This window comes from Toxotes jaculatrix, chromosome 1 (genome assembly GCF_017976425.1).
Source record: "Toxotes jaculatrix isolate fToxJac2 chromosome 1, fToxJac2.pri, whole genome shotgun sequence".
Taxonomy (NCBI): domain Eukaryota; kingdom Metazoa; phylum Chordata; class Actinopteri; family Toxotidae; genus Toxotes; species Toxotes jaculatrix.
The window spans coordinates 3,338,815-3,363,622 of NC_054394.1; the positions used below are offsets into that span (position 1 = coordinate 3,338,815).

Genomic DNA, 24,808 nt, shown 5'->3' on the forward strand with positions numbered 1-24,808 from the left:
GCTTTATTTGTCACATGCACAATTATACATATTACAATATACAGTGAAATGTGTTTTTTGTACCTGCACCATTTATGAGCCACAGTTCCGCTTGAAACAGTATCCAGCTGAACAGTCTTTGTGACTGAAGCTCCTGTAATCTGTCCTTCACGTTCATTCATTCAGTGTAACTGCTGAGTAATGCTTCCCCTATTGTTTTAACCAAGCTTCCCAAATTACAAGTTCATTACCTTATTTGATCACTTGATCTCAATAGAAAAAAATGGAGCAGTATTTGGCAGCCCAAATTTTGCACCTACCATGAAATGCATCTCTTTTAACCAGTGTGAATGTTGCATGGATGAAATACACTCTGTTAAGTTAAAGCAGGTTAAAATATGTGTTAGTAAGTCCATTTGATTCATAAAGTACTGTTTAGAAATGCACTTAGGAACATTTTTGTTATAGACACGTGAGTGACATAAGGCCATCAGTTTCACTGACTGGTAAAGCCAGCAATGTTACATATTTTGTGGTTGAATAGGGATCAAATTTCCACAGATAAGGGATGGATGCATTGTGCGGCAGAGCTGCCTCGAACTGCCTCGAAATGATTCCCCTATTCAGTATAACACGTACAAACTGAATCAGAGATACTGAAGGATGTAGTCTCTTTGATAAAGATGATAATACTTTTATTATAAATTACAGGGTCTGTATCAATAGCATTAAATGCAATTCTAAGTTGAGATGGTAAAGTAAGAGGATAATAATTTACCTACCATGTGGCTTATGTCAAAGTTTTTGTTGTTGTATCTATAATTAGGGAAAGAAATATAACCGGTTTAATCCTAATGTGTTTTTGTTACATTGATATTGATGTTTACTGTTGGTGGGAGGGTGTGCTGGTCAACACTTTATTACCTTATAGTCACCAACTGTCTTTACAGGCACTGAGTTTTAGTGATTGTTGATCACATTTCGGCTTTGGAGCATCCAGCAACAACATAATTGTTGTGACAGCTGCTTTTATGTCTGCAACACAACCCCGTCTTTTACTGGACTGATCCACCTGAGGGAAACACAGCCTCAGCTTGGTCGGTGACTCCACAGGTATGGAACGCGGCCCTGCCGGGTAGTAGGTGTAACTGGGAAAGAACTGAACGCAGCCGCAGCGCGTCTCGTTCCTGTCTTCGTCATTTATCGGGGATCCCTAGCTGCTTAGCAAAACAACCCTGAAACAAAGTTACTGTAGATAGTTAGGCTACTTTAAAAAACAGAGGAACTTTAACAGGGAGTGAACAAAATGCCTGCAGTCTCTAAAGGGGATGGGATGCGTGGCCTGGCCGTGTTCATCTCTGACATCAGGAACTGTAAGTTTGTTTATCACATTCATAGACAGTTCTTGGTTTGGCTAATAACTAGTTAGCAGATGTAACGTTGATTAGCGACCTGGCAGGTGGTTTCGAGAACGCTCAGAAATTAGTCCAATGTCCCTTTTAACGCTACCCATAATTTTATCAACTTTAACAACGTGTCGAAGTGGGTTGAAACAGTCACTCAGCTGGCTAGCCTACACTAGCGTTAGTTAGCTGCCAGTTAGCTTCCAGTTGCTAACGTCATGTCGAAGGGCGTGGACCGCACCGCTAACTGGCGACAACACCAAACTGAAATTTTTCAGGTTTGTGCCTCACAGTTTTCAGTTAGTTTCCTGACAGAAATATAGCAGATTCTCACAAACACCATTCACAAGTTGTAACAAAACGTTACAACTGCCGGTGTCACTAGACTTTGTAAGGAATATTTCAGGTAATGTCAAAGGGACGTGCTCAGTGTTTACGGTCTGAAGTGGTCTTAACAACCGCCCAACTACAGTTTTAACGTTACCGGGGATTTCAAGCATCCAGCCGGAGACTTTCACAGGGTGCTGACTGTCAGCTTAAGAAGAATTAGACATAATTATATACCTCGTTATGGTCACAGACATAAATATCACAGTCACTGTTCATTCAAGTGTATTTCTGCAGGTCGGAACCTCCATTCTCCCCTTTGCTTTTCCCTCTGCCTCACTTTGGTATGTACATGTAACTATGGTCTGATAAAGGTACAGACATAATCCGGACCAGGGTTACTAAGCAATTAACAATTGTTCTGAAAATTTGACTTTGTACTAACAAAAATCATATTATCACATTCAATGACTTGGACATCCCACAATTATGGCTTAATAATTTGTTGTAATAATAGTAATTGGGACAAGACTTTAATGTAATTACAAAAATTTTAAAAATCTCTCTCACAATTATGAGAAAACCTATTTTCTTGATAACTGAGAGTTTCTTAAGGGCAAAATTAACAATCATCAGCACTTGAGATAACACAATAGATAGAGATGACTCAGTCTGGTTAAAATTATTAAAATTACTTTTCTTTCTTCTTTGATTTGAGGTGTCGGGAAATGTCATTGATGAATATGAATGACATATCTATGTCAGCTTTGCTCAGGCATTGTATTTGTTGGGAATGTCTTATCACAACCACACATAAAGCTCACACTGATCTGCTTGTCTTGTCAGTCCCCTAGTCCCAGGTCCTGTTGGTAGTTTCACAGTTTGGTGCAGATGTTTTGCTGTTTCAGTGTATGTATGCTATCAGCAGCTATCAGCAAGTACACTTGGGGCCCAAACTGTTTCCGTAGCAATGAAATTCCTGTGAAATGGCTACAGTATATAGTCACCAGTGGACGCTATCACTTTACCATCACTTGATAGGTTGTTGCATGTAAGCTCGCTATGATAGATGAAAAGTAAAGGACAGATCTCTCTCTGGATCTGCTCAGTGTCATCAGTTTCCTCTTGGAGATCCTCTTGTAATAATAATAACATATTGTCATACAGGTCTCATTGCATAGTGAGTGCATTGTGCTTTGGTTCAAGTGGTAGGTAGTTATGACATCTGTGTATTTCAGTGTGTGATATGCATTCTGTGCCCACTTTATTTGGTACAGCTGAACACCTGCTAAGCAATGCAGAGATATAATAAGCCAATCATGGCGTCAATGCATAAAAGCATGCAGACGTGGTCAGGAGGTTCAGTTGTTGTTTAGACCTACTGAACTGCTGACACTGTAAGATTTTCACACACAAATCTTTAAATTGCAAAAGAACAAATAACTATTCGCTATGAGAGTGGTGAAAGGAGAAAAGCCAGGATGGTTCAGCTCACACGAATGTGCTATACAGAAGAGCATTGCTGAACAACACTACGATGAAGTAGATGGGCCACAGCAGCAGAAGTCCTCACCGGGTTTCACTCCTGTCAGTTAAGAAGAGGAATCTGAGGCCACTGAGGGCTGGAGAAACATAGCTTGGTCTGATGAAATCAGTATTTCTGTTGGAACATGCAGATGTAGGCTCAGAATTTGGCAACATATGGTACCATGAAGCTCGCTCAATAGCTCACTATCCTATATAAAAACACATAAAAGAGCCATAAGGTTGCACAAAGTGAGTATTTTTTTATTATGATGAACAAGGGAAGTGTAGTTTGTTCCACTCAGGTTGTGAAAAAGGCGCAAAATCATGCCCACAAGGAAGGAGGATGGTTTAATCAAAGTTATGGCTGATAACAGCACTACATGACATGCAAAACATCTTTATCTGTCTGCAGGTAAAAGTAAAGAGGCAGAGATTAAGAGGATAAACAAAGAACTGGCCAACATCCGATCCAAATTTAAAGGTAGGTGAACAATTCTGACAAATTAGGCTGAACTTCAGGGAGTTGTAGGGAAGCTTATGCCATGGAGGGCCATGGTTCAAGGTTTTCATTCCATCCAAAGACTAATTCATAGCACCGGGTTTGTTTTTTTGATTGGAATAAAAACCTTTGCCTTCCAAGTTTTCTTGTTGCTGTTTGCTCCTGCTGTTTCGCTAACTCATGTTGTGACTGTTGTGACTCTTGACTTTGCACCTTTTCAGTTTCTTCAGCTTTTAAATGGCTGTTGCTATGTCTGCACTGTTAAACGTTCACACACCTCACTGTCAGTGTGTTTCCTGTTGGTGTTGTTTCTCCTGCCACCTGTTCCATGCTGCCTAAAATTAGTTTGCTCCAGAATGAAGCTGCCTCATCTCCCCATACTGCCCAGCGTTCTGGCCTGTGTTCTTTTGAGTATATTCCCTATGTGTTGTCCTGCCCCCCATTACGGGGCAGGACAGCTTGTGATAATGCATCTGCTCAACATTTGCAAAGCTAAAATGATAAAATTATAAAGAGGAACAGTCTTTATGGCTACTATGGTAGCATTTCTCTGGACAAAACTGAAAACTAGAAAACTAGGGATATAAAAGGCTGACCAAAACACAGGCATGAGCCTGAGTCTTCCCAGGATTTGTCTTACTTGCGATCACAAGAATTAACAGTGGCCAGTCACTGCAGAATTTGTCAGATCAGTTTTCCAATTTTATGCCCCCCTAAATTTTGCCTCTCCAACAGGGTGCAGACCATAAATAATATAATCCTTATATTCCTTGGTGGAGTGTATTTAAAGGGAAAATGTCAATAATAATTCTGAGTATTTAAAAACAGTGTAAATATCTATGAATGAAAGACAAAGCATGAACCACAAGCACGTGACAAACCTCATATCAATATTGGCCTGAAATACCAACTCTGAATATCTTGAACAATACTTTGTTCATTCCACCTGTGGTTTATTTGACTATGTGGTTTGTTTGATTATTTGATTTTTGATTAATGACAGACCATTGGAATCCCTGCATTTCAAAGTTCAAGTAGACATTCAAATCCATCTTTGTGTGTGTGTGTGTATATGTGGATGTGTATGTGTATATTTGCACTTGTGTGGATAGGAGACAAGGCTCTAGATGGCTACAGTAAAAAAAAGTATGTCTGCAAGCTGCTCTTCATCTTTCTTCTGGGCCATGACATCGACTTCGGACACATGGAGGCTGTCAACCTCCTCAGCTCCAATAAGTACACGGAGAAGCAGATTGTAAGTTTATTCTCACGTTCGTCCAGTGTGTAAAGTTGAGAGCTTGTGGATAATTTATCATGCAAATATATTTGTGTGAAATTCCCTCAGAGTAGGTCTAATAACTCTAATAATGGTGCAGTAACTTGACATATATTGTTTTTGCTTTATATGGTAGAATTGCCCTTAAAAAAAAAACATTTTTCCCCACGTCTCCTTTCAGGGCTACCTGTTCATCTCAGTGCTGGTGAACTCTAACAGTGACCTGATCCGTCTAATCAACAATGCCATTAAGAACGACCTGGCCAGCCGCAATCCGACCTTCATGAACCTGGCTCTGCACTGCATTGCTAACGTGGGCAGCAGAGAGATGGCTGAGGCTTTTGCTTCTGAAATTCCCAACATCTTGGTGGCAGGGTTTGTACATTAACATTAGTGCATGGAGATTTTAACTGGCTCTAAGTCTCAAATCAAGTAGTTAATGTTGAGTTGGACACCAGTAGCTCTTAGTTACCTTTGATGTGACTAAATAAAAAAATTGCTTGTATGAATCCTTGCATTTCATAGCAAAAGCAGTTACACACTGTGGTATTCAAATCAGCTCAGTACTCGAACTGACTTCATTTACAAGCTGTAATCCTTAAGATTGTCATTTTGTCAGACCATGTTTGTGTTTGTGGTCATCGTTTTTTCTTGCCTCTCATATAGTAGTTTTCATTGTTAGTGGTGCAGTCTTCCGTTCCTGTCCAGGATTCAGATAGTCCTCAATGCACAAGGGATTCACAGGAAACAATGCATGCACATCTTTCAGCACTCCTCCGTGTTTACTTATAGCTGTTCTGTGGTCAGGTGTGGTCTGTACTACTTATACAGTAGCACATTACATCACTGCTGTCAAGGGTGTTGAAAAAGCTTATTGTGACCAGTAGTTGGCAGGGCAAGCCAGATTATTAGACCAGATACAGTTACTCTTTCATTTTTTTCAAGGGAGTAATGGAAAACAGCCACAGTGAGCTGTTAGGTGAAACGCTGCAGGTGCCAGGCTGTTCATGTAGTTCCTGTTTACTGTACCGTGCTGTTGTATGGAAACCTACTGAGGCAATGCACATAGTAAGACTGTGGTTTCTTGTGCCATGATGGACATGATACATTTTTCATCCAAACAGCATAAAGCATTGAGTTCTTTCATTCCACAGATATTTTAGGCTGTGCTGTATAAAGATACACCTGTTTCTGACATAGTATCCAGCCCCAGCGGTCAATACTCACGATTTAGCTTGAAACTCTGGGGCCTGTGCTGTTACAGCGTACTTACTACTGCCATTAGTAACCTCACCAAATCAACCGGGACTAAAATCTTGAGGATTATAACTTGTAAGTGTAAAATTGTGACAGTGACCATTTGAATTGTATGTTGTGTAAGCAGTGGAACATGATGAATCAAGTTGTTTTGCTCTTGCATCAGGGACACCATGGACAGTGTGAAGCAGAGTGCAGCACTATGTCTGCTACGACTCAACAGGATGTCTCCTGACCTGGTGCCTATGGGTGAATGGACAGCTCGAGTGGTCCATCTGCTTAATGATCAGCACCTGGTAAGACTGTACCTCTGTCACAGTACCACACTACACCGTGATTCTTTTGGTATGTAGTACACACTGTATGAAACATTGTGTCAGTGTGTCTGTATGTTGTTGTGTAACGGTGTGTTGGTCTGTTTTCAGGGAGTGGTAACAGCAGCCACCAGCCTTATTACCACTCTGGCCCAGAAGAGTCCTGACGACTTCAAAACATCCATCTCACTGGCTGTGGCCAGGCTCAGCAGGGTGTGTGTCTTTCTGTAACTTCACATGATGTCGTCATCTCACTGAGGTCAAAGGCTAAATCTGACTTAGACGTCTATCAATGTGTTATCTTGTTCTTTCTTGTCCAGATCGTGACGTCTGCATCCATCGACCTACAGGACTACACATACTACTTTGTAGCTGCACCATGGCTGTCTGTCAAATTGCTGCGCCTTCTGCAGTGCTACCCTCCACCTGGTATGGCACAGTACAGTCCTGGGATATTCATGGTCCCCTGATGATCATTTCTGATTTGATTGTTCCACTTGTTGTCATTTCTGGTTCTGCCCTTTCTTCTACTGCCAGGTCAAATTATCAGCTTTCTCCACAAGGTAACTAATGAACACGTTTTCATCACATCTGCTATGGGTACAACTACTGATTTTGGTAATCCCATTATTACCCTTTCTCTAGCATCACCCTTAGGCCTTGTGGAACCACAGCTTGCCAATATCACAGCAGTAGTCAGCTACAGTACATAGTGAGAAGTCCATAGATTGACAGCCAGAGAATAATGCTTCTTCAGGTTGCACATATCCGAGCGACCCCTGTGCATGTTCTTGTGGCTGTTTCTTTTATTCATGTGTGTAGTATGTTAACATTTGTTTTCATCTCCATTTCAAAACTGGCTCGTGGCAGCCAATCAACTTGTGTTGCACAGGTCCACACAATGCATAGTTGAAATTTGGGAGGTGTGATGTACTCATGTACTCTGCTAGCCTCTGCCCCTGTTTTACCATTACCTATAACACCCTTCTCTGTGTAGGTCTGCAGAAACGTTTACGTGAATTTTTGGAGAAGCATAATTCCAACTTCAATAATAGCAGAGCAGGAATTCAGAGTCTCGTTCCAGAAAAGCAGCCTTTTGATCACATGTACTTTCTGGATCTGCATATCACAGCTACCATAGATTTGACACAGCTTGGAGCATGTGTGCTACCAGCATCAGATGTGTGAGCAGAGGTGTGTGTTGCACTTGAAGCTGTTGACATGTTGCCATAGTTCCAGTTGGTGTGTGTACATGGATGGAAATCTATGAGACATACCCCTAGGTCTCCTCTTTAACTCTTCATCACAGTTTGTTAGAACATACCTGTGACCCATGGTGATAACTGGGTATTTTCTCTATTTACTGTTTGCCACACATCATTCTGAATCAAAACGGTCTCCAGTTTGTATGTAACACACAGACATGTGGTTGATAATGATTTTCTCATCTCACTCTCAGAGAGAAAGTAAATAAGCACATTTGTCCGAATGTGGGCCTCCCTTTGAAGACTGTGGTGTCTGTCCTTGTAGTTATATTACAAAGAGTGCTTTGATTCATTGTTAACTTAAATAATATTACACTGAGGGTTTGTGGAAACAATGAGGTTGACAATAATTAAAGTAAAGGCTTAGAGGGGTGTTAAGGCCAAAGTCTGTGTCGTTGCAGAGGACGCAGCTTTGCGAAGCCGACTCACCGAGTGTCTGGAGACCATCCTCAATAAAGCCCAGGAGCCGCCCAAGTCCAAGAAGGTCCAGCACTCCAACGCGAAGAATGCTGTTCTGTTTGAAGCCATCTCCCTCATCATCCACCATGACAGGTATTTCATATTCACAGTGACAAGAACAGAACAATAAGATCTGACTGAATTATGCGTCATCTTAAAACTTCACATGGAGGCCACAGGGCAAACCTGGCTGTCAGTAGTTCACAGTCCTTGCTTTGTGTGACACTTGTGGGTTTTTGAACACTACAGCTAGATTTTTTGTGTCTTGTCTCTCAGTGAGCCCACCCTGTTGGTACGAGCCTGCAACCAGTTAGGCCAGTTTCTGCAGCACAGGGAAACCAACCTTCGTTATTTGGCTTTGGAGAGTATGTGCACACTGGCCAGCTCGGAGTTTTCTCACGAGGCGGTAAAGACGCATATAGAAACTGTGATCAATGCTCTAAAGGTGAGTCCCTCTTCAGTGGTGTGCTTTTGAGAAGTATTTGCAGGTTATTGTGAAAATAATGTGTGCAGCTCGGATGAACTCTTGAACATGGTGGTTGCTCTTTGTGTTCTGTGGTTTTTCTGATGAGTTGTTAGCTATGGAGTTTGAAATGTGCCACTGGAATTGTTATGCTCTCTTTCAGTGGTCATTAATAGTTATATAATAACTGGAAGTTATTGAGTGGGGATGTGGGGACTCCCTGAGTGGAATTGGTGCTATATGAAGAATTATATTTAGAATTAAACTATCATGAAGATGTGTTCCGTTCACTGGAAAGAAAAATGTCACTGCATCCACATGCAGATGGTGTTTGATTAATGATACAGTTTACATGATTAGTAAATATTTTTCATTTATGCTCATGTGAGCCAGTTTATAAAATATGTGCCGGTGCAATAGATCTATCCATCTGTCTTTCTGTCTGGTGCAGATATCTTTTTATTTTATATCCACTGTTCATGTTTGTTTTCTGTACAGACAGAGCGAGATGTGAGTGTTCGTCAGCGGGCTGTGGATCTGCTCTACGCCATGTGTGACCGCAGCAATGCCAAGCAGATTGTGGCCGAGATGCTGAGCTACCTGGAGACCGCCGACTACTCGATCAGAGAGGAGATAGTGGGTCATCAGTTCAGGCCTGTCCACCGTTTAGTTCCTCTGTGTGCTGCTCTCGCCCTCAGACGGTTGCTTCTCTTCCTCAGGTGCTCAAGGTGGCTATCCTGGCAGAAAAATATGCTGTGGACTACACCTGGTACGTGGATACCATCCTCAACCTCATCCGCATCGCCGGTGACTATGTCAGCGAGGAGGTGTGGTATCGTGTCATCCAGATTGTCATAAACCGAGATGATGTCCAAGGCTATGCCGCCAAGACTGTCTTTGAGGTGGGCATGGAGATTTATGCCATCACAGATTTTAAAAAAAAGAAAAAAAAAAGAAAAGAATTGTTTCTAACCCAATACCATCTCACTCTCTGAACACGTGTAGGCCCTACAGGCTCCTGCCTGCCATGAGAACCTGGTTAAGGTGGGGGGTTACATCCTGGGAGAGTTTGGTAACCTGATTGCTGGCGACTCACGCTCCAGGTAGAAACAGCATCCACACAGTGCAGCCCACTGTTCTGAAAATCATATCATTTTTGCCTGAATTTTTGCCGAATTCAGCAGCGTTTCCTCTAGAAAGGTATCTGTTACTCTCAGACCTTCAGAGTCTGTCAGTGTTTTCACCAGGACTGCTTCATCCATACAAAGTAGTTTTAATGGCACCAGAACAATCTGCAAATCTGGGTGAACCAAACCTGTAAAGAAATGCTGCCGACACCATGTCAACTCTTGATCTTAAAACTTGACATGGTATTTGTGACAAGTTTAAAGCTGACCTGGTGTTAGCAGGTTTCGTGGTTATTGTTTTGTCGTCTTCTGTGTATTCTCCTTCAGCCCACTGGTCCAGTTCAACCTCCTTCACTCCAAGTTCCATCTCTGCTCTGTTCCAACGCGGGCACTGTTACTGTCTGCCTACATCAAGTTCATCAACTTGTTTCCAGAGGTGAAGGCCACAATCCAAGATGTCCTGCGGTCAGACAGCCAGCTCCGCAACGCCGACGTAGAGCTTCAGCAGAGAGCTGTCGAGTACTTGAGGCTCAGCTGCATCGCCAGCACTGACATTCTGGTTGGTGAATTATCCAGAGAGTGGACAGAATACTGAAAACACCTCTCTGTCCCCTGTTTGGGGATAAAAATATTTTTATGTCCTCTGACTGCCCCCCCAACATATACCCATATAAACTCACTTGCCCCTTTTACTGTAACCTCCTACATACAGTAAATCTGCTGTATCGTCTGAAAAGTAACTACATTTTTTTTTTTATAAAATTTTAACTGTCAGGGAGAAACAGCAGATGTGCCATATCACAAAGCAAAGGTCATATATTTAATAACATAATTGTTAGTGCTGTCATCTAGTAAATAAATCAGTTGTCAGATAAGATGACTTTGCTGCAGTCAGAGTTGATTCATCCTGTGTTTACCTGTCCTCAGATGTGGTTGGACAACACATGTTCAAAACGTACCAGTTAGTTTGGAGCCTTTTCAGCGTGCATAAGCTGCGTGCCACTGAGCATCACCACCTTTTTTAAGCTTCCATGTTGTCACAAGTGTGAGTTGAGGAAAAACTCTTTGTATCATAGTTGCTACTCCTGTGGTGTCCCATAGCTAAGACCAAAATCAGCGTTCCTTATTGTAGAGTGGTCCAGCTGCTGTCTGTGTTGCCCAGGCCGAAGGCCTTACATTATTGTCTCACTCTCTCTGTCCCTCCGTAGGCTACAGTATTAGAAGAAATGCCTCCATTCCCAGAGAGAGAGTCTTCAATCCTGGCCAAGCTGAAGAGGAAGAAGGGCCCAGGCAATCTGCCCGACATCAACGATGCACGGCGAAACGTCAATGGCAACACTGAGCACCACGAGAAGACTGAAGCCACAAATAAGGTAAGTCCACGGCAGTGGACAGTTTGAGGTTGGTTAAAAAACCTTTAATTAGAGTAAGTGAAGAAATGTCACAGCAGAATTTTCTGTTAACAGCCTTATGACCTTTGCCTTTATTTCCTTTCATTTCCAGTATTTCCTTGATCTTCACTTTCACTTGTCCTTTCTCCTCCCTCCCCTTTTTTCACCCCCCTATCATTCTTCTCCTCCTTTCCTCTCGTCATCAGTCTTCTCTTCCACTGTTGGCAGACCTTCTCCCTACCAACAGACCTCGCCCTGCCTCCTCTAGCCCCATCATGCTCTCTGCTGGAACCATGGTATATTGACAGCATAGTGTAGTGAATTACATAATTCTTTTATTACAGGCTCTAAGAATAGTTTGTTATATCACCAACAGTCTAACAGGCCACACTCTTCACCTCACTCACTGACTCTGTGCATCAGCCTGTGTCATTAGAATCACAGAGTAACATACAGAGGGCTGAAGTCACAGGCCTACTCAGTGCTCTGAGTTTTGACAATCAGCTAACACCACGTAGATCTTCTCGTCTCCACAATGTGTGATGAATGGAACATTTGAATGTGCTGGAGCTGCTGATGACTCAGCAGGTTGTGAAATTAAACATGAAATCACAGATTCTGAATGTTTTAAAGAGACAGACACCTCAGATTTCTGTGGTTTCATTATGGTTTGTTTCCTTACACAGAAAGTGAGGAGATTCCTCTGGGATTAACTGTGTATTTAGCCCGACACTGTGGCCTCATATTTCATTATTTTGTATTGAAGTATTTATATATGAAAAAATATACAAACACACACACACACTGAGGTTCAGATTTTGGTGTGCTGGATGTAGACACTGTATGTTAAAGATGATGTTTGCTGATGTTCCTCTCCCAGGGTTCCACTCACTCCTTCACAGACCTGCTCAATCTAAACTCAACCCCTCCATCAGGAGCCAGTCTGCTGGTTGATGTCTTTTCAGAGAGCTCTACCGTTGCGTCCACAGATGTGTCCGAGGAAAATTTCCCCAGGTGGGCCCACACTGTGAGCGTGGTTGATGAAACTAGCAGAGAAATAAAGGTTACAGCCGTTTGCAAAAACATTAAAAGGGCACTCTGGGGATTTAGTATCACACTCTCATAAAGTTGTTTGACACACAAGACATTGTGCTTGTGCTTTGAATGTCTGCTAACTAAGAAGCTCAAACATTGGGAAAATATCCTGTTAGTGTAACAGTTTGTTACAAACCAGGAAAATGGGTTGAAAAAGTGAAAACTTGTTAAAATATTTTATATTAAACAAAAATTCCATTTTGTAAATTTGTAATTGTGTGCTTGTAAATTCCAGGTTTGTTTGTAAGAACAACGGTGTTATCTTTGAGAACCAGCTTTTACAGATTGGACTGAAGTCTGAGTACAGGCAGAACCTGGGTGAGCAGCTTTATCACACTGTTTGTCTCCATTAGGTTTGAGTTGTGCATCTTTTACGGGGAAATCTCATCAGACCTCATCAGTTTGAAGGATATGAAATAATCGTGAAAGGAATCAGACTGAAAATGGGATTAGTAATTATATATCATTTTAAATGTAGTGGATGCTGGTCTGATGTGATTAGTTTAACAGGGGGAACTCAAACATGGTTTGCGTTCTCTTGTCCCCCAGGTCGCATATATGTGTTCTACGGCAACAAGACCTCTACCCAGTTCCTCAGCTTCAGCACATCAGTGACCAGTCAGGACACACTCAAGACTCATATCCTTTCTTCTGCCTTGGTAGCTTTTTGTGACAGACTTGATTGTCCCGTTCCAGCCAACAGGGAGCACTAGAGGTTACGTAACACAACTAAGTCAACAAGTACGTTGATACTTCACAGTCCAGTATTTTTCCCTTCAGTTCTGCAGGACTTCTGTCTCTGCATACCACTCAAATCATCAAGAAAAAGAAATTAACTAGGCTTCCAACACAACAACACAGGCCTTGTGAATGGGTGTGAAACGGACTGAGTCTATTAGGTGTTTGTAGACTCCTTGACCATTGTCTCCACAGCTGAATGTCCACGCTAAGTCAGTGGACCCCATAATTGAAGGTGGGGCTCAGGTCCAACAGATCCTCAACATTGAGTGTGTGTCCGATTTCACAGATGCACCAGTTCTCAACGTCCAGTTCAGGTTGGTGTCTGAATCCGTTCCTGTTATTGGGATATTTTGTTGAATAATTGCTAATGTCTGATCGTGTCTGTGAACAGGTACGGTGGAACTCTTCAGAACATTGCAGTGAAACTCCCTGTGATGCTGAACAAGTTTTTTCAGCCCACAGAGATGACGTCCCAAGACTTCTTCCAACGCTGGAAACAGCTCGGAGCGTAAGGCTCACTTTACGTTATCAGTGCACGGCTGTCAGCCTGTCAGCAGGAGCTAACATGTCTGCATTTGTCTCTTTTGATCTATTTGAAATGCTGGTCAGTTTGATTGGTTTGAATGTCACTGTATATATTTTTTAATAAAAACATAATATTGAGTTACTGTTGTTAAACAGTAGGCCAGCAAGTGCTGTTCCTATCAGAAGCTCAGAGTTAATGTGACATGCATAAAAAAGATTCACTGCTGCCAGCTTCTAAAATGTGAATATTTATCTAAGTCTTATATGAGATTAAACAAAGTATCTTTGCATTAGACCAAACAAGCAATTTGGATATGTTCACTTTATTTTTTGACATTTTATGGACCAATTAAGGATCAATTAGTTAATAGAAAAAAGAATTGATCAGTAGATTAATCAGTGTCTCTCCTCTAGATTCTGTTGTGTTGTGCAACGCATTCAGGTGGAAGGCTTTTTATATTTGAGTGTCTTCACTGGCATTAAATCAGCTGTAGATAATTTATAATAAAGACTGCCTGAAAGCTGTCGCCTGTACTCAACCAAAGTTCATGAGTAAAGGAACAGAAACACAGCTCTGTAACTCTGTAACACTTCCTGTGAGTTTCGTAGTTGAACAAGGCCATGGATGTGGCACGTCTCCATTAGTGGAATTATGGATATGCATTGGATTTCATAAACTGATTTGGTTGTGTTTCACATTCAGTGAGACACTTTCAAACCCTGTCCCTCTTCTGTGTGTGGCTAAATGAAGCATAGTAATATGCCGTGGACTGTTCTTGGCAGTTAGATCCTATGTTAATGCCAGTGTCAACAATAAGTTAACAGAATGAGGTTCATATAGGTCATGTATACTGTGGATGGTGTTCTAAAGTGGCATGTTCCTGTTCTGTTTCCCTGTTGCCCTCCTGGAGATGAATGATTATCTTCTCTTGCTTCCCTGTATCCTCAGTCCTCAGCAAGAGGTTCAGAAAATCTTCAAAGCCAAACACCCAATGGACACAGATGTTACCAAGGCCAAGGTAAAAAAAAATACTCAGTTCTTTGAGGGAAAGTGTTGAGCAGTAGACATGCACCAGCTTTCTGTGTGAAAGTCCAGACCTCTGTTTGAACGTGTGTGTGACCTGTTTAACCACTGAAAGATTATACGACTTTCACATGACAGAGAAAGTCTTCATGGATGATTTGTAGAGCTGACTTTGGTGGTTATTGTTCCACTTTTTTTTTTTTTTTACCCTTCTCATTTTATTAGTGATACATTTAGGCAATTATGGGGAAATGGGATTGTTTATGTTATTTTTTTTGTGTTTCTCATCAAAAAGATTTGTTCTGCCAAACATTCTCAGCAGGATCTTCCAGAATGTTTTGGTCCAAAATGAGTGAATTTATAGCAGCTCTTCTGAAAAATGGCTATGCCTTTTTTTTTTTTTTCTAAACTACATTAGTTTTTAAAGTCAGAGGACTGTTTGAGGATTTCCCATGTCCCCCTAAGAGGAAAAAGTGACTTCAGAATGAATGCAGATAGTCTGATTTAATTAACTGTCTGCATCAACATGAGTGGTTTGAGACCGTCCTTGTAGTAGATGACAGGAGATCAGCCAGGATGTAGAATTTGACAAAACAGTCTGGACTCAGGGTCCACTGAGACCATGCTCAGACCGACTTAAGCTCCATGTGAAAAGACACAGCCCTGTCATTAATGTGAATGGAGCCAGTGGGATGATGCAGTGGGGGGGCCAACGCACAGCTGAACCTGTCACAAGTTTTGCTGCAATGCAACAGTAACTTTTATCCCCATATTTAAGTATCACGTCTCTGCCCTTTGAATGACAGCTGGCTTTTCACTCTGCTTTTGAGTGTTGTCGTTCTGATCAGGTGTAAACACTTTTGATTTCTGACTGGTCGAACAACACGTCTTATGAACCAGTTTCAGTAGTTGAAATTGCTGTTGTGAACTAGTGTGTCAGAGTAATGAAGTGGTGACAGCCTGATTTTTTTTCCCATGATAATCAGCCTTTTTTCATTATTATTGTTTCTGTTGTAGATCTTAGGTTTTGGTGTAGCTCTGCTGGACAGTGTGGATCCCAATCCAGAAAATTTTGTTGGAGCTGGAGTCATTCATAGTAAGAACAGTCAGGTGGGCTGCCTCCTCAGACTGGAGCCCAACACACAAGCACAGGTAAAGACACGCGCACACACCCACACACAGACTCATTCTGTATTGAACCATCATATGGCCTGTGTTACTGTGTGTTTATTTCCTGTGCAGATGTACCGTCTCACCCTCCGGACCAGCAAGGACTCAGTGTCTCAGAGACTGTGTGATCTCCTCTCTGAGCAGTTTTAGACTCGGCTCAGCACCAGCATTTTTACACCTTTACTCTCCTTAGATTGGAATCTATGTATTGTACTGTGTACATTTTTTTTTTTTTACTTACTCTACATGTAAATGAAGTGAAATATATTTTTCACATATGGCTTTACTAATATGTCACTGGTTTAAACCTAGATTGTACTCGATGTGTGTTTCCTCACACTGTGAGCACCTTAGCCGACGTGCTGTGAGCGGTACTGGAGGCTCTGCAGCACCAAAGTTTTTGAACAGATTAGAGGTTGCGTGTGTTCGTTGCGTAGGTACTGCCTTTCTTATTCAGACGTTTTGAAGAGGTGGCGAAGAGGCGTGAGTGAGACTGAGTTACCCGAGAAGGATTGGGAGTTTAGCAGTTGATTCCGTTGTTCTGATGGCGTTTCTATGAGACATTTATTCTTGTAGTGTTTCAGACAGATGTTGCACAGGACTGGAAAGCTTTCTTCAACTTCTCGCCCACTTGCACTTTTGTTTAAAAAAACAAAACAAAAAAAAAATTAGACGTAGACCAGATTTAGACAAGAGAATGTTGACTTAAGCGTCAGTTCTTACTCATTTCACCACTTTTACACATCTTTCATCTCAAGAAGAAAAACCAACCTTTGCATTGTGGTATTTTTAGCTGATAAGAGATGCTTTGGATGCTATCATTTTGGTTCCCTTTTGTGGGAACTTTTTGAGCTACACTGTGCATTAATTTTACACGTAGACACTCAAATAAATGGCAGAGAGTCGGTATAGAACACTAGGTAGCAAATGGAAATCAGTTTCTGACAGTGATGGAGTCCATTGTCTGATTTTGTTTCCAGAGTATCTGCTTCACATTTGTGCCTTTGAACTTTAGTTAGGAGCCTGTCAGTGATATTGTTCAAGTGTAAAGCACTGCCAGACACACTATTTTTGCCTAAATACATGTATTCACAGAGCACTGCCAAGCTGCTGATATTTCTGTATTTCAGTAACATATGGTCTATTTTCTGTTTTATAAATGTACTTTTATCATAATACGTGATGTCATATTTGATGCTTAGTATAAAACACTGGCTCTGTCCAAAGGTGAAAAAAAAGCTTCCTACCAATAGAAATCAGAAATGACAACTTCTTCTTTTTCCACTGCTGTTTTTGTACGTGCTGAACAAACCTGATGTTAAGAACGTGTTATGTAATGAGCTTTAGAGGTTCAGTTAGGTGGATGTTTTTACCTTTGGACTGAGTTGGACCAGCTGCTCACCCTGTTTCCAGTCTTTAATGCTAATCTAACCATTTTCTGCTTGTAGCTTCATGTTTAACGGACAGAGAGTGATGATGATCCTCTTGTCTATCTCTCAGCAGGACAGTGAGTAAGGTTATGTACCAAAATGTCAAACTATACTTTAACAATCTTTAGTTTTAAAGGCTTTGATCAGGACATGCACAGGGTGCCCCAATCTGGACCTGAACAGCTTTACTGTCATGTGCAATTTTACCAAATTATTGCCGCGTTTTAACGATGGCTATGGGCCCATAATATTTATTCACTTGTGTCTTGTAGGATTTAAGGTTTCACATCAGTTTAAGACAGGTGGACCTGGTTTTTTTTTGCGTTTACCTGTGTCAGGAAATCCCAGCTGTGTTCCCGGTGAGACCAACCAGCCCAGCGACACTGTGTGTTCTCTGCTGTTCAGCACAAATGGGGTGAATGTGGAGGCAAGATTTGAAACACTGTGTATTTATGTGTTTTAAGGGGCAATATTTCATATTTGCTACAGCTGCAAATGATCACTTGACAAAAGCACTGATGTTGTTTCGAGTCTGTTTTGGATACAGTACCATTGAAAAGTCAAGTGCTTGTGTAACGTGGAAGGTGTAGCTCAGAGGGTCGAAGCCACAGAGAATTAGAACCCAACCCTACAGTTCCTCTTAATTTGTGTTTTGAAAAGCATCTTTCAATTTATTTTGGTGTTACACCTGTGTCTGCCCTCAGTAGTTATTTTGAGATGCCACTGACAGCTGTAGGTAGCAAAAACAGCTCTGATAAACCCACTGCACTCGACCTGCCTACCACCAAATGAAAGACAATGTGGTGGTGGTGGTCACATGATGCAGCCTTGTAGCCACATATTTCCCCTTCCCTTGGTGAAGGCCTGAACAGAGCAAAGAGGAGAGTGAATGTTTGACTTTGATTAGCTTGGTTTCCAGAAACACTCCAAATAAATGCTAATGTTGCTCAGGACGTGCTGGACCTGTGATTAAGCTTCTGTTTTGCTTAGAAACTTGCTCTTTTTCAGCAGGTGTGTGCATTTTGTTCTTACATCTTATTTCTGCTGCAGAAAAACGAGTTCATGCATGTTTGAAGTTATATTTTCAGTCTCACGTCGTCTGTGCTGACCTCTTTGTCACAGAGAACTCAGACGTGGGCTCAGCTGGACCACAGCTTTACACCAGGGTCCAAATCCAGTCCATTCATAACCATGGACCTGAGTGAGGTAGTAATAACTTTTCTCACTCACCTTCACTTAAGGTGTCACATAGCTGATTTTGATGGTTCAGACTAAAGGCTTGACCCCACAGAGTCATATTACTGTGGGCTCAGTGGACTCTAATGTAAAGCAGTGTTCATGCTAAACTCTACTGTAGGTATCTGGGTTTGTGACCTTGGTACTGTATCCATTGCACCCAGTGCTTACTATCAGTTTCCATTTTAACCTCAGAGCTGTTCATTTATGTGCCTTCTAACTTGTGTTAGGTCGTCTGTGCCAGACACAGGATTATGCTGCATTTGAAAAGGCTGGATATGTTGTTGCTATTTAAATGTAATGTTCTACCAATATCCACATCCAAAAAGTTGTTTTTACAAATAAAAACAAACAGCTTGTATACAGTTGACTGCAGGGCTCTCTAAAATAGACCTCACTGCTTGCTGGCTCGCTTTGAGTCGTGTGGTGGGCGAAGCCTTAAGACGGGCGTGTGTGTTTTGATTCTGTGTCAGGTGGCTGCACCGGCCTGTTTCTATTTCTGCTATTTATCACCTGTGTTTCAGAAAAGCTACCACAGCACAGAGAGGGACAGCGGACATTTAAATGTTTAAACCACAGCAACGCAAAGAGATAAGTGTTTATTTTTATGTTTTATTTATTTTAATGATCAATGTTTAGCACCAATATTCAATTCCCATCAGGGTCACTTTAACTCCTCCCTCACCCAACAAATTGAGAAGCGGAGACACCCCGCTCCCCCCACCCCCACCACCACAGTAGTTGCCATCAAACATAGTCACATGACTTCTTTCCTCTGTCTGGCTGCAAATCTAAAACAAGATGTTGTGAAAATCCACTGCTGAACATACTAATAAAGTTTAAGCGCTGCATTATTTTACACTTCAGCCGACATCTTCTCTGAGTTTATTCACATGAACTGGCTCGAATTTCCTTCAGGATTTTCCACTTGACTTTAAACAGCAGCAGCAATTTATCACCTACACTACATTTCATCTCCATCATCAGCTCACCACCTTTCACTTCAGCTGATACTTCAGCTTCACTCAGCACTTAAATGGACACTTCAGCTTTATTCAGTGCTGACACTTCAACTTCTTTCAGCACTTGCAAGTGTCTTCAAGCATGAACTGAATATCCTCTCCTGGGCTTGATAACTAGAACTGAGTACCACCTTCTTTTACCGCCTGACAGTGATTTAATGGGGTTTCACAGTTACATGCACCATCAAGATCTGACCTTGTCTCTGTTAAAATACTAGATTCATTTGTAGTTGTTGAATGAAAATAGTCATTGGTGAAATGATAACTAGTTCAGATTAGCAGTGGGCTTTTGAGCTTAGATTATTGTTATTTAAAACTTATAATTTGCCACATCGTGCTGAAGTTGTGAGAAGTTACGTTGTTGCTGTATACCTTGCTTGTGTGTGTATTTTTCAAAATGTGCTCTTACACCTCGAGAACTGTAAATAAGCAAATAGTCAGTAGCACGACAGCTTGAAAAGTTTATTTCATTTGAAATTCAGAAGCAGAGGCACGGCGCTGTGCAAAGGTTTCAGGCACTAGGAGTAAAGTCAGGATTCTTTTCAAAATAAGGCCATAAATAGTTTCATCAGTTGACTTCATACAAAGTTCAGCAAACAGAGAAAAACCTAAACCTAATGAGTATTTGATGTGACCACCTCCAGCCTGCAAAAACAGCAGCAGTTTGTGTAAGTGTGCATACACACTGTAGTCAGCAGGGAGGTTGTTCCAGCACCTTTGGAGAATTAGCCACAGCTCTTCTGTGGATCTCCTCATGTAGTCCCAGTCCCTGTTTGTCACCAGTGCCTTTAGACTCTGGCTGTGTATTTAAGGTGAGTGTCATGATGCAGAATGAGTGTGCGACTGGTCAGACACCTCCCTGATGGTACTGTGTGATGGATAATAATCTAAACATCTAACATTAAACTCTAAAACATTAAAAACACCCTGATACATAGTAATGATAATGAGGACATTATATAATATATGTAATCCTGAATAGATGACACAATACCACCAGTTTAAAAAAGCAGAGAGGAAATCTGACGTTGATCCGTCTGTCATTGATCTGATTGTGTCTCAGGTTCACACACGATGCACTTACAGAGGAAAATTTACTACAGAAATAAATACAGAGCTCAGTTTCACAGAAACTCCCACAGTGATACTGTGGGAGACGTTGTAGAGGACTCTGGTTGTGTTTGGCAGACCTGAACTCAAATCCTGAAAAGTCCATTTGGAACCATAGCTCAGTCTTTATAACGCACCTCCGCTCTGAGCTCCTTTGTGACGTAGTTAAGCAACGCAGCAACAACCTGCTGCTGGAGAGTGGCATTGCCCATCACGAGGGCTATGAGCTGGGCTGCGTCTGTCCAGTCCAGGCTTCCTAAGATGGCCACAACATCACTATAGAGCTTCTGTTGCTGCTGAGGCGGCAGCTCCATCAGGATCTCAGGCAGAGGCTTGAACTGACCGCTGGTCAGCCAGCTGCCCAAGAGACCGCCTACTGCTCCACCTGGTGGACACACAGAGATGGGGGTGGATAAAGGGTCAGCTACAGGTTCAGTATAAATCAAATGTACGTGTGTATTAGTATGAAGTAAAACCTGCATCAAACTACTGTTTACTGCTTAGGGACATTTGAAATGGTTTTTATACAATTATCTTTAAAACAGGTATCCAGCTGACAGCCAGCAGACGCTGTTCTACCTGTCAGGCCGAAGATGGCGAGGGCTCAGCACCTGCTTCTGGCTGTTCCTCTTCACCTACACCCAGCTGGGGCTTTGGTGCTTCCTTTTAGCTTCATGACATGATTTTACTTTTCAGACGCTGAAGCTGCTATAATGTGTATTTCCATATTAACATCTCCACTCTACAAAGCTATAGAAGATCTTTCGGCTCATTGTTTTGTTTTTACATCCTGTAAACTTGTATTTACTTGTGTAATATTTTGGTCACTCTTATCCAGAACTTCCAGCAGCTGCACTCAGCTGTTTTCAGAGTAACAGCTCTGATCAACAGACAGAGTTAACGACTAGCTGATGAACACAGTGCAGCATCCAGCAGCTGATGTCTTTCTCAGGAGCTGGTTTTTGTCTGAGCATTAACTCTTACCAACAGCGATTCCTGGAGGTCCACCCAGGAGGCCGCCTAGGAAGGCAGTTCCTCCTGCCACCACTGCTCCTTTGGTGCTGTTTTTCACTGCGACCTTGATCTGATCATGAGTCGATACTTCACAGCACAGACGCATGACATCATCCACACGAGGAGCCATCCCTGCGTCGAGGCACTGGCGAGACGGGAAAGTGGACAGTCAGGTCAGACTTAGGAGGGAGGACACGTTGTGGCTGCAGCACAGAATTCATTTCCTGAGCTGAGTATTCACACAGCATCTACCAAACTATCAAACTTAATCTAACCACTAATAAAAGGAGAAATCAGTTAAATCCCATTTGTCTGCAGTACAAATGGCTTCTCTTTAACTTGTAACTTTATGGACTCTCCTATTATCTCACAGTGAGAATGAGGATGATGCAGATTTCCTCAGACAGTGACAGAGGAGTGTTGACCATGATCAAAATGAAACAGAATAAGGTTAAACTGACATATCTGTTTATGGACCTGTGCACCAGGACCACACAGAACAGGCCCTTTCAGTACAACCTGCAGTCAAACTTCTTTTTTAAACTACTTTTTAAAACTTTTTTTTAGATACTTGTGTAAAACTTGCAATAATTTCTAATGTTTTTTTCTTTTTGTATCCTATGGTGCCTTTACTACTGTGCACTGCTGAGTATTGTATTTCCACATCAGAAAAAAAAAAAACATCAGCACAGTGTATTTCATTTTTATGGCCATGTTGAGTTTACAAATAAAAGTGAAAGCATTGTCTTCTGTCAGTTACGTGCTCTCTGACAAACCTGTTTTCTCTAACTAGTCAGTCACCATGTGAGGTATTAGGAACATCAGCTGAAACTGATGCAGTCTAATACAACAGTCCTGTAATAAATCCTCCTGCATGAAGGTACTACGAAACTGTTTAGAGAAGTGTTGACTGAACCCTATAATCGTTTTGGAGGCTGCAGTCTGTGCTGTCAGAAAACAATGCTTTCAGTTTTACTAGTAAGTTCAACATGGCCCGAACAACACAAAAAGAAAAAAGGAAGAATGAAATAACTGAAATACACTGCTCCACTTTTTTTAAACCTGATTCAACACATCTGGATTTTCTTTTCCTAATTTCTGTAATGCCCAGGCTTCATGCATGCTCTAACGCCCTGTATTATTGCTTTCGCTTTAATGACCCGGTTTCTGAATGGAGACTGGTTAGACAGTCTCCAATGGACTGTCCCCTAAAGCTGGTGGTCTGATGATGAGGTCTCCAGCCTCGTCCGTGTACACAGGACACCGCGGAGACAACACTGTGACTGGCTGTGCACCTGAGTCCACTCTGAGGATCCTGACACTGTAGCCGTGTTTTAAACAGCCTAACTTCCTGACACTGAAAACAGTCGGTTTAATCGACTAATTAATTGGATTCAACTTAAAACACAGCTCCAAGTTTCGATTCTGTTTTAAAACATGACTTCAGGAATCTCGGACTCGTTTCTTCGTCTTTACGCTGAGACAGGAGACAGCTGTCCTCCACAAATATCTGATTATTACGAAGTTGATAGGAGACGTATATGTCCTACCTTCAGTCCTGTCCGGAGCGTACAGAGATTTAGTTGTTACTCTGTACATTAAAACGATCTTTGGATGCTGTTGACAGTCCTCCCACTTCCTCCTCTGTCTTCTTCGGGGTTTAAGGCAGCAGGAATCCTTTAACGTGTGGCACTGTCTCCCTCTAGAGGCATTAATGCAACAATACATCGTTTGTTCCTGTTTCAGTTCAGGAGTTAGTCCTGTTTCATTGCTTAATATCCATTTTCTCTCCACATGAAATCAGATCTTTAACTCTGGCCTCCACTCGTCCATTTCCCAGAATTCCTGAGTATACTGGTACCCACATGAACGTTATGTTTTTCCCCTGACTGGCCGACCTTCAGTTAGTAAACAGTAGCTCGTGTTTTGGGTCTTGGTGATTTCTCAACAGCACACACTCTTTAATAATCTGCTATTCTCTTACTGAGCCCAGTGTGGTGACAGAGGATCACCTCTGCTGCCTCTGATAGCCTGATCCTTTGATCCGTCTGTAAAAAGCTGGATGTAGTCACTGTAAATCCTGTCCCTGTAACTGTAACATTACTGAACCAGATCTGCTGTTTGATTTCTGTGTCTAATATTCAGAAGCTCCATATCATCACAAACACTTTGCAGCATCCAATCTGGTCTCACAGGCAACAAACACAGTTGGACAATATTCATTTCTCCTGCTGTGTCCTAACCTCCTCATCCAAGACTTGTGCTTTGTACTCTTCCTTCCATACAACTTAAGATTTATTCCCTACCTGACTTTCTTACTTGTGAAGACAATAACTTTATTTTTTTGCTACAGAGAATTTAAACCCCACTTGATTTATCCCTTCTTGTAGTTTCTTATGAGCTATATGTTCCACGTTCCCTCCCCTCCTCCACGAAGCCCCATCCCCAGCAAACAGAGACCTTCCCATGCCTGATGGTATACTTTCAAACATGTTACTTATCATAGCTGAGAATGTAGGACCTGTCACCACTTGCTCCTTAACTCCTCCGCTTGTCAGTCAGTTCCTCCAGCACAGCCAGGTGAACTGCCTCAGAACAAGACTTTCTCTTTTCCTCTTAAATTCTGTGCTGCAGCCTCTGTCCTCAGTGTTCACCTCCACAGTCACAGCATTTCGGTTTAATACCTGAGCCACACTTTCCATATTCACCATCACTCACTGCACATCTCAGCTGTGTGCCCACAACTGCTGACAGCTGAAACATCTCATCGGCTTTGGGACAGTTTCCCACACTTTATATTTGATAAATCCAACTTCTTTCGGGATGTGTTTGGTCAGAAAAATAAAAAAAGAAAACAAAAACAAACTGTAAAGTTTTACAAAAGTTTTACTGACTGACTGAGACAGTTGACCTGTTAAATACATTACTGTCAAATTTTACCGCTACGATCGGAGGCTTTGAAAACGTTAGTCCTCGGCGGAAACACATTTTTGAATATCACATTGCTTGTAAGCTCCGTTACGGTTCCACTCTGCGGTTCCACAGCGTTTGTCGCCCTCCTCCGCGCTGAGGAGGACTTGGGGGGGTGTGGCTAATGTTTTTTATACTGTTTATGCGTGTGACGCAGTGACAGACGCACACTGACTCCGCCCAT

General features: G+C 41.9%; 2 protein-coding genes across 5 annotated transcripts; one reads left to right on the forward strand and one right to left on the reverse strand.

The window, feature by feature from the left end:
• The first annotated feature begins 1,144 nt into the window (after positions 1-1,144).
• Positions 1,145-19,374, forward strand: LOC121185965 (AP-2 complex subunit alpha-2). 4 transcript variants are annotated; one of them, XM_041044541.1, is made up of 24 exons: positions 1,152-1,352; positions 2,007-2,053; positions 3,649-3,717; positions 4,848-4,990; positions 5,193-5,386; positions 6,435-6,564; positions 6,694-6,795; positions 6,903-7,011; positions 8,249-8,399; positions 8,583-8,751; positions 9,268-9,405; positions 9,489-9,671; positions 9,775-9,872; positions 10,224-10,455; positions 11,105-11,269; positions 11,494-11,583; positions 12,168-12,301; positions 12,618-12,700; positions 12,932-13,021; positions 13,314-13,437; positions 13,515-13,631; positions 14,598-14,667; positions 15,690-15,824; positions 15,915-19,374. In XM_041044541.1, the coding sequence occupies exons 4-24, from the start codon at positions 4,940-4,942 to the stop codon at positions 15,990-15,992; spliced, it is 2,643 nt and encodes an 880-aa protein (XP_040900475.1). In that variant the 5' UTR covers positions 1,152-1,352; positions 2,007-2,053; positions 3,649-3,717; positions 4,848-4,939; the 3' UTR covers positions 15,993-19,374. The 4 variants fall into 4 exon arrangements, with proteins under 4 accessions (XP_040900458.1, XP_040900466.1, XP_040900475.1 ...); XM_041044524.1 differs by lacking the exon at positions 2,007-2,053 and having other exon boundaries at positions 1,145-1,352; XM_041044532.1 differs by lacking the exons at positions 2,007-2,053; positions 11,494-11,583 and having other exon boundaries at positions 1,145-1,352.
• A 604-nt stretch (positions 19,375-19,978) lies between these two features.
• LOC121186007 (protein C19orf12 homolog) lies at positions 19,979-24,730 on the reverse strand. The gene is made up of 4 exons (XM_041044586.1): positions 24,595-24,730; positions 23,205-23,356; positions 21,625-21,799; positions 19,979-21,025 (listed from the first exon to the last, which is right to left on the reverse strand). The coding sequence occupies exons 3-4, from the start codon at positions 21,782-21,784 to the stop codon at positions 20,760-20,762; spliced, it is 426 nt and encodes a 141-aa protein (XP_040900520.1). The 5' UTR covers positions 21,785-21,799; positions 23,205-23,356; positions 24,595-24,730; the 3' UTR covers positions 19,979-20,759.
• Positions 24,731-24,808: the final 78 nt, after the last annotated feature.

Bases quoted from the DNA above. Each gene is read 5' to 3' on its own strand.
- LOC121185965 (XM_041044524.1), top strand. From the start codon at position 1,286: ATGCCTGCAGTCTCTAAAGGGGATGGGATGCGTGGCCTGGCCGTGTTC. The intron at 9,873-10,223 runs GTAGAAACAGCA...ATTCTCCTTCAG, and splicing joins GCTGGCGACTCACGCTCCAG to CCCACTGGTCCAGTTCAACC. The intron at 11,584-12,167 runs GTATATTGACAG...TTCCTCTCCCAG, and splicing joins TGCTCTCTGCTGGAACCATG to GGTTCCACTCACTCCTTCAC.
- LOC121186007 (XM_041044586.1), bottom strand. From the start codon at position 21,784: ATGGCTCCTCGTGTGGATGATGTCATGCGTCTGTGCTGTGAAGTATCG. The intron at 21,026-21,624 runs GTAAGAGTTAAT...TGTGTCCACCAG, and splicing joins ACCTCCAGGAATCGCTGTTG to GTGGAGCAGTAGGCGGTCTC.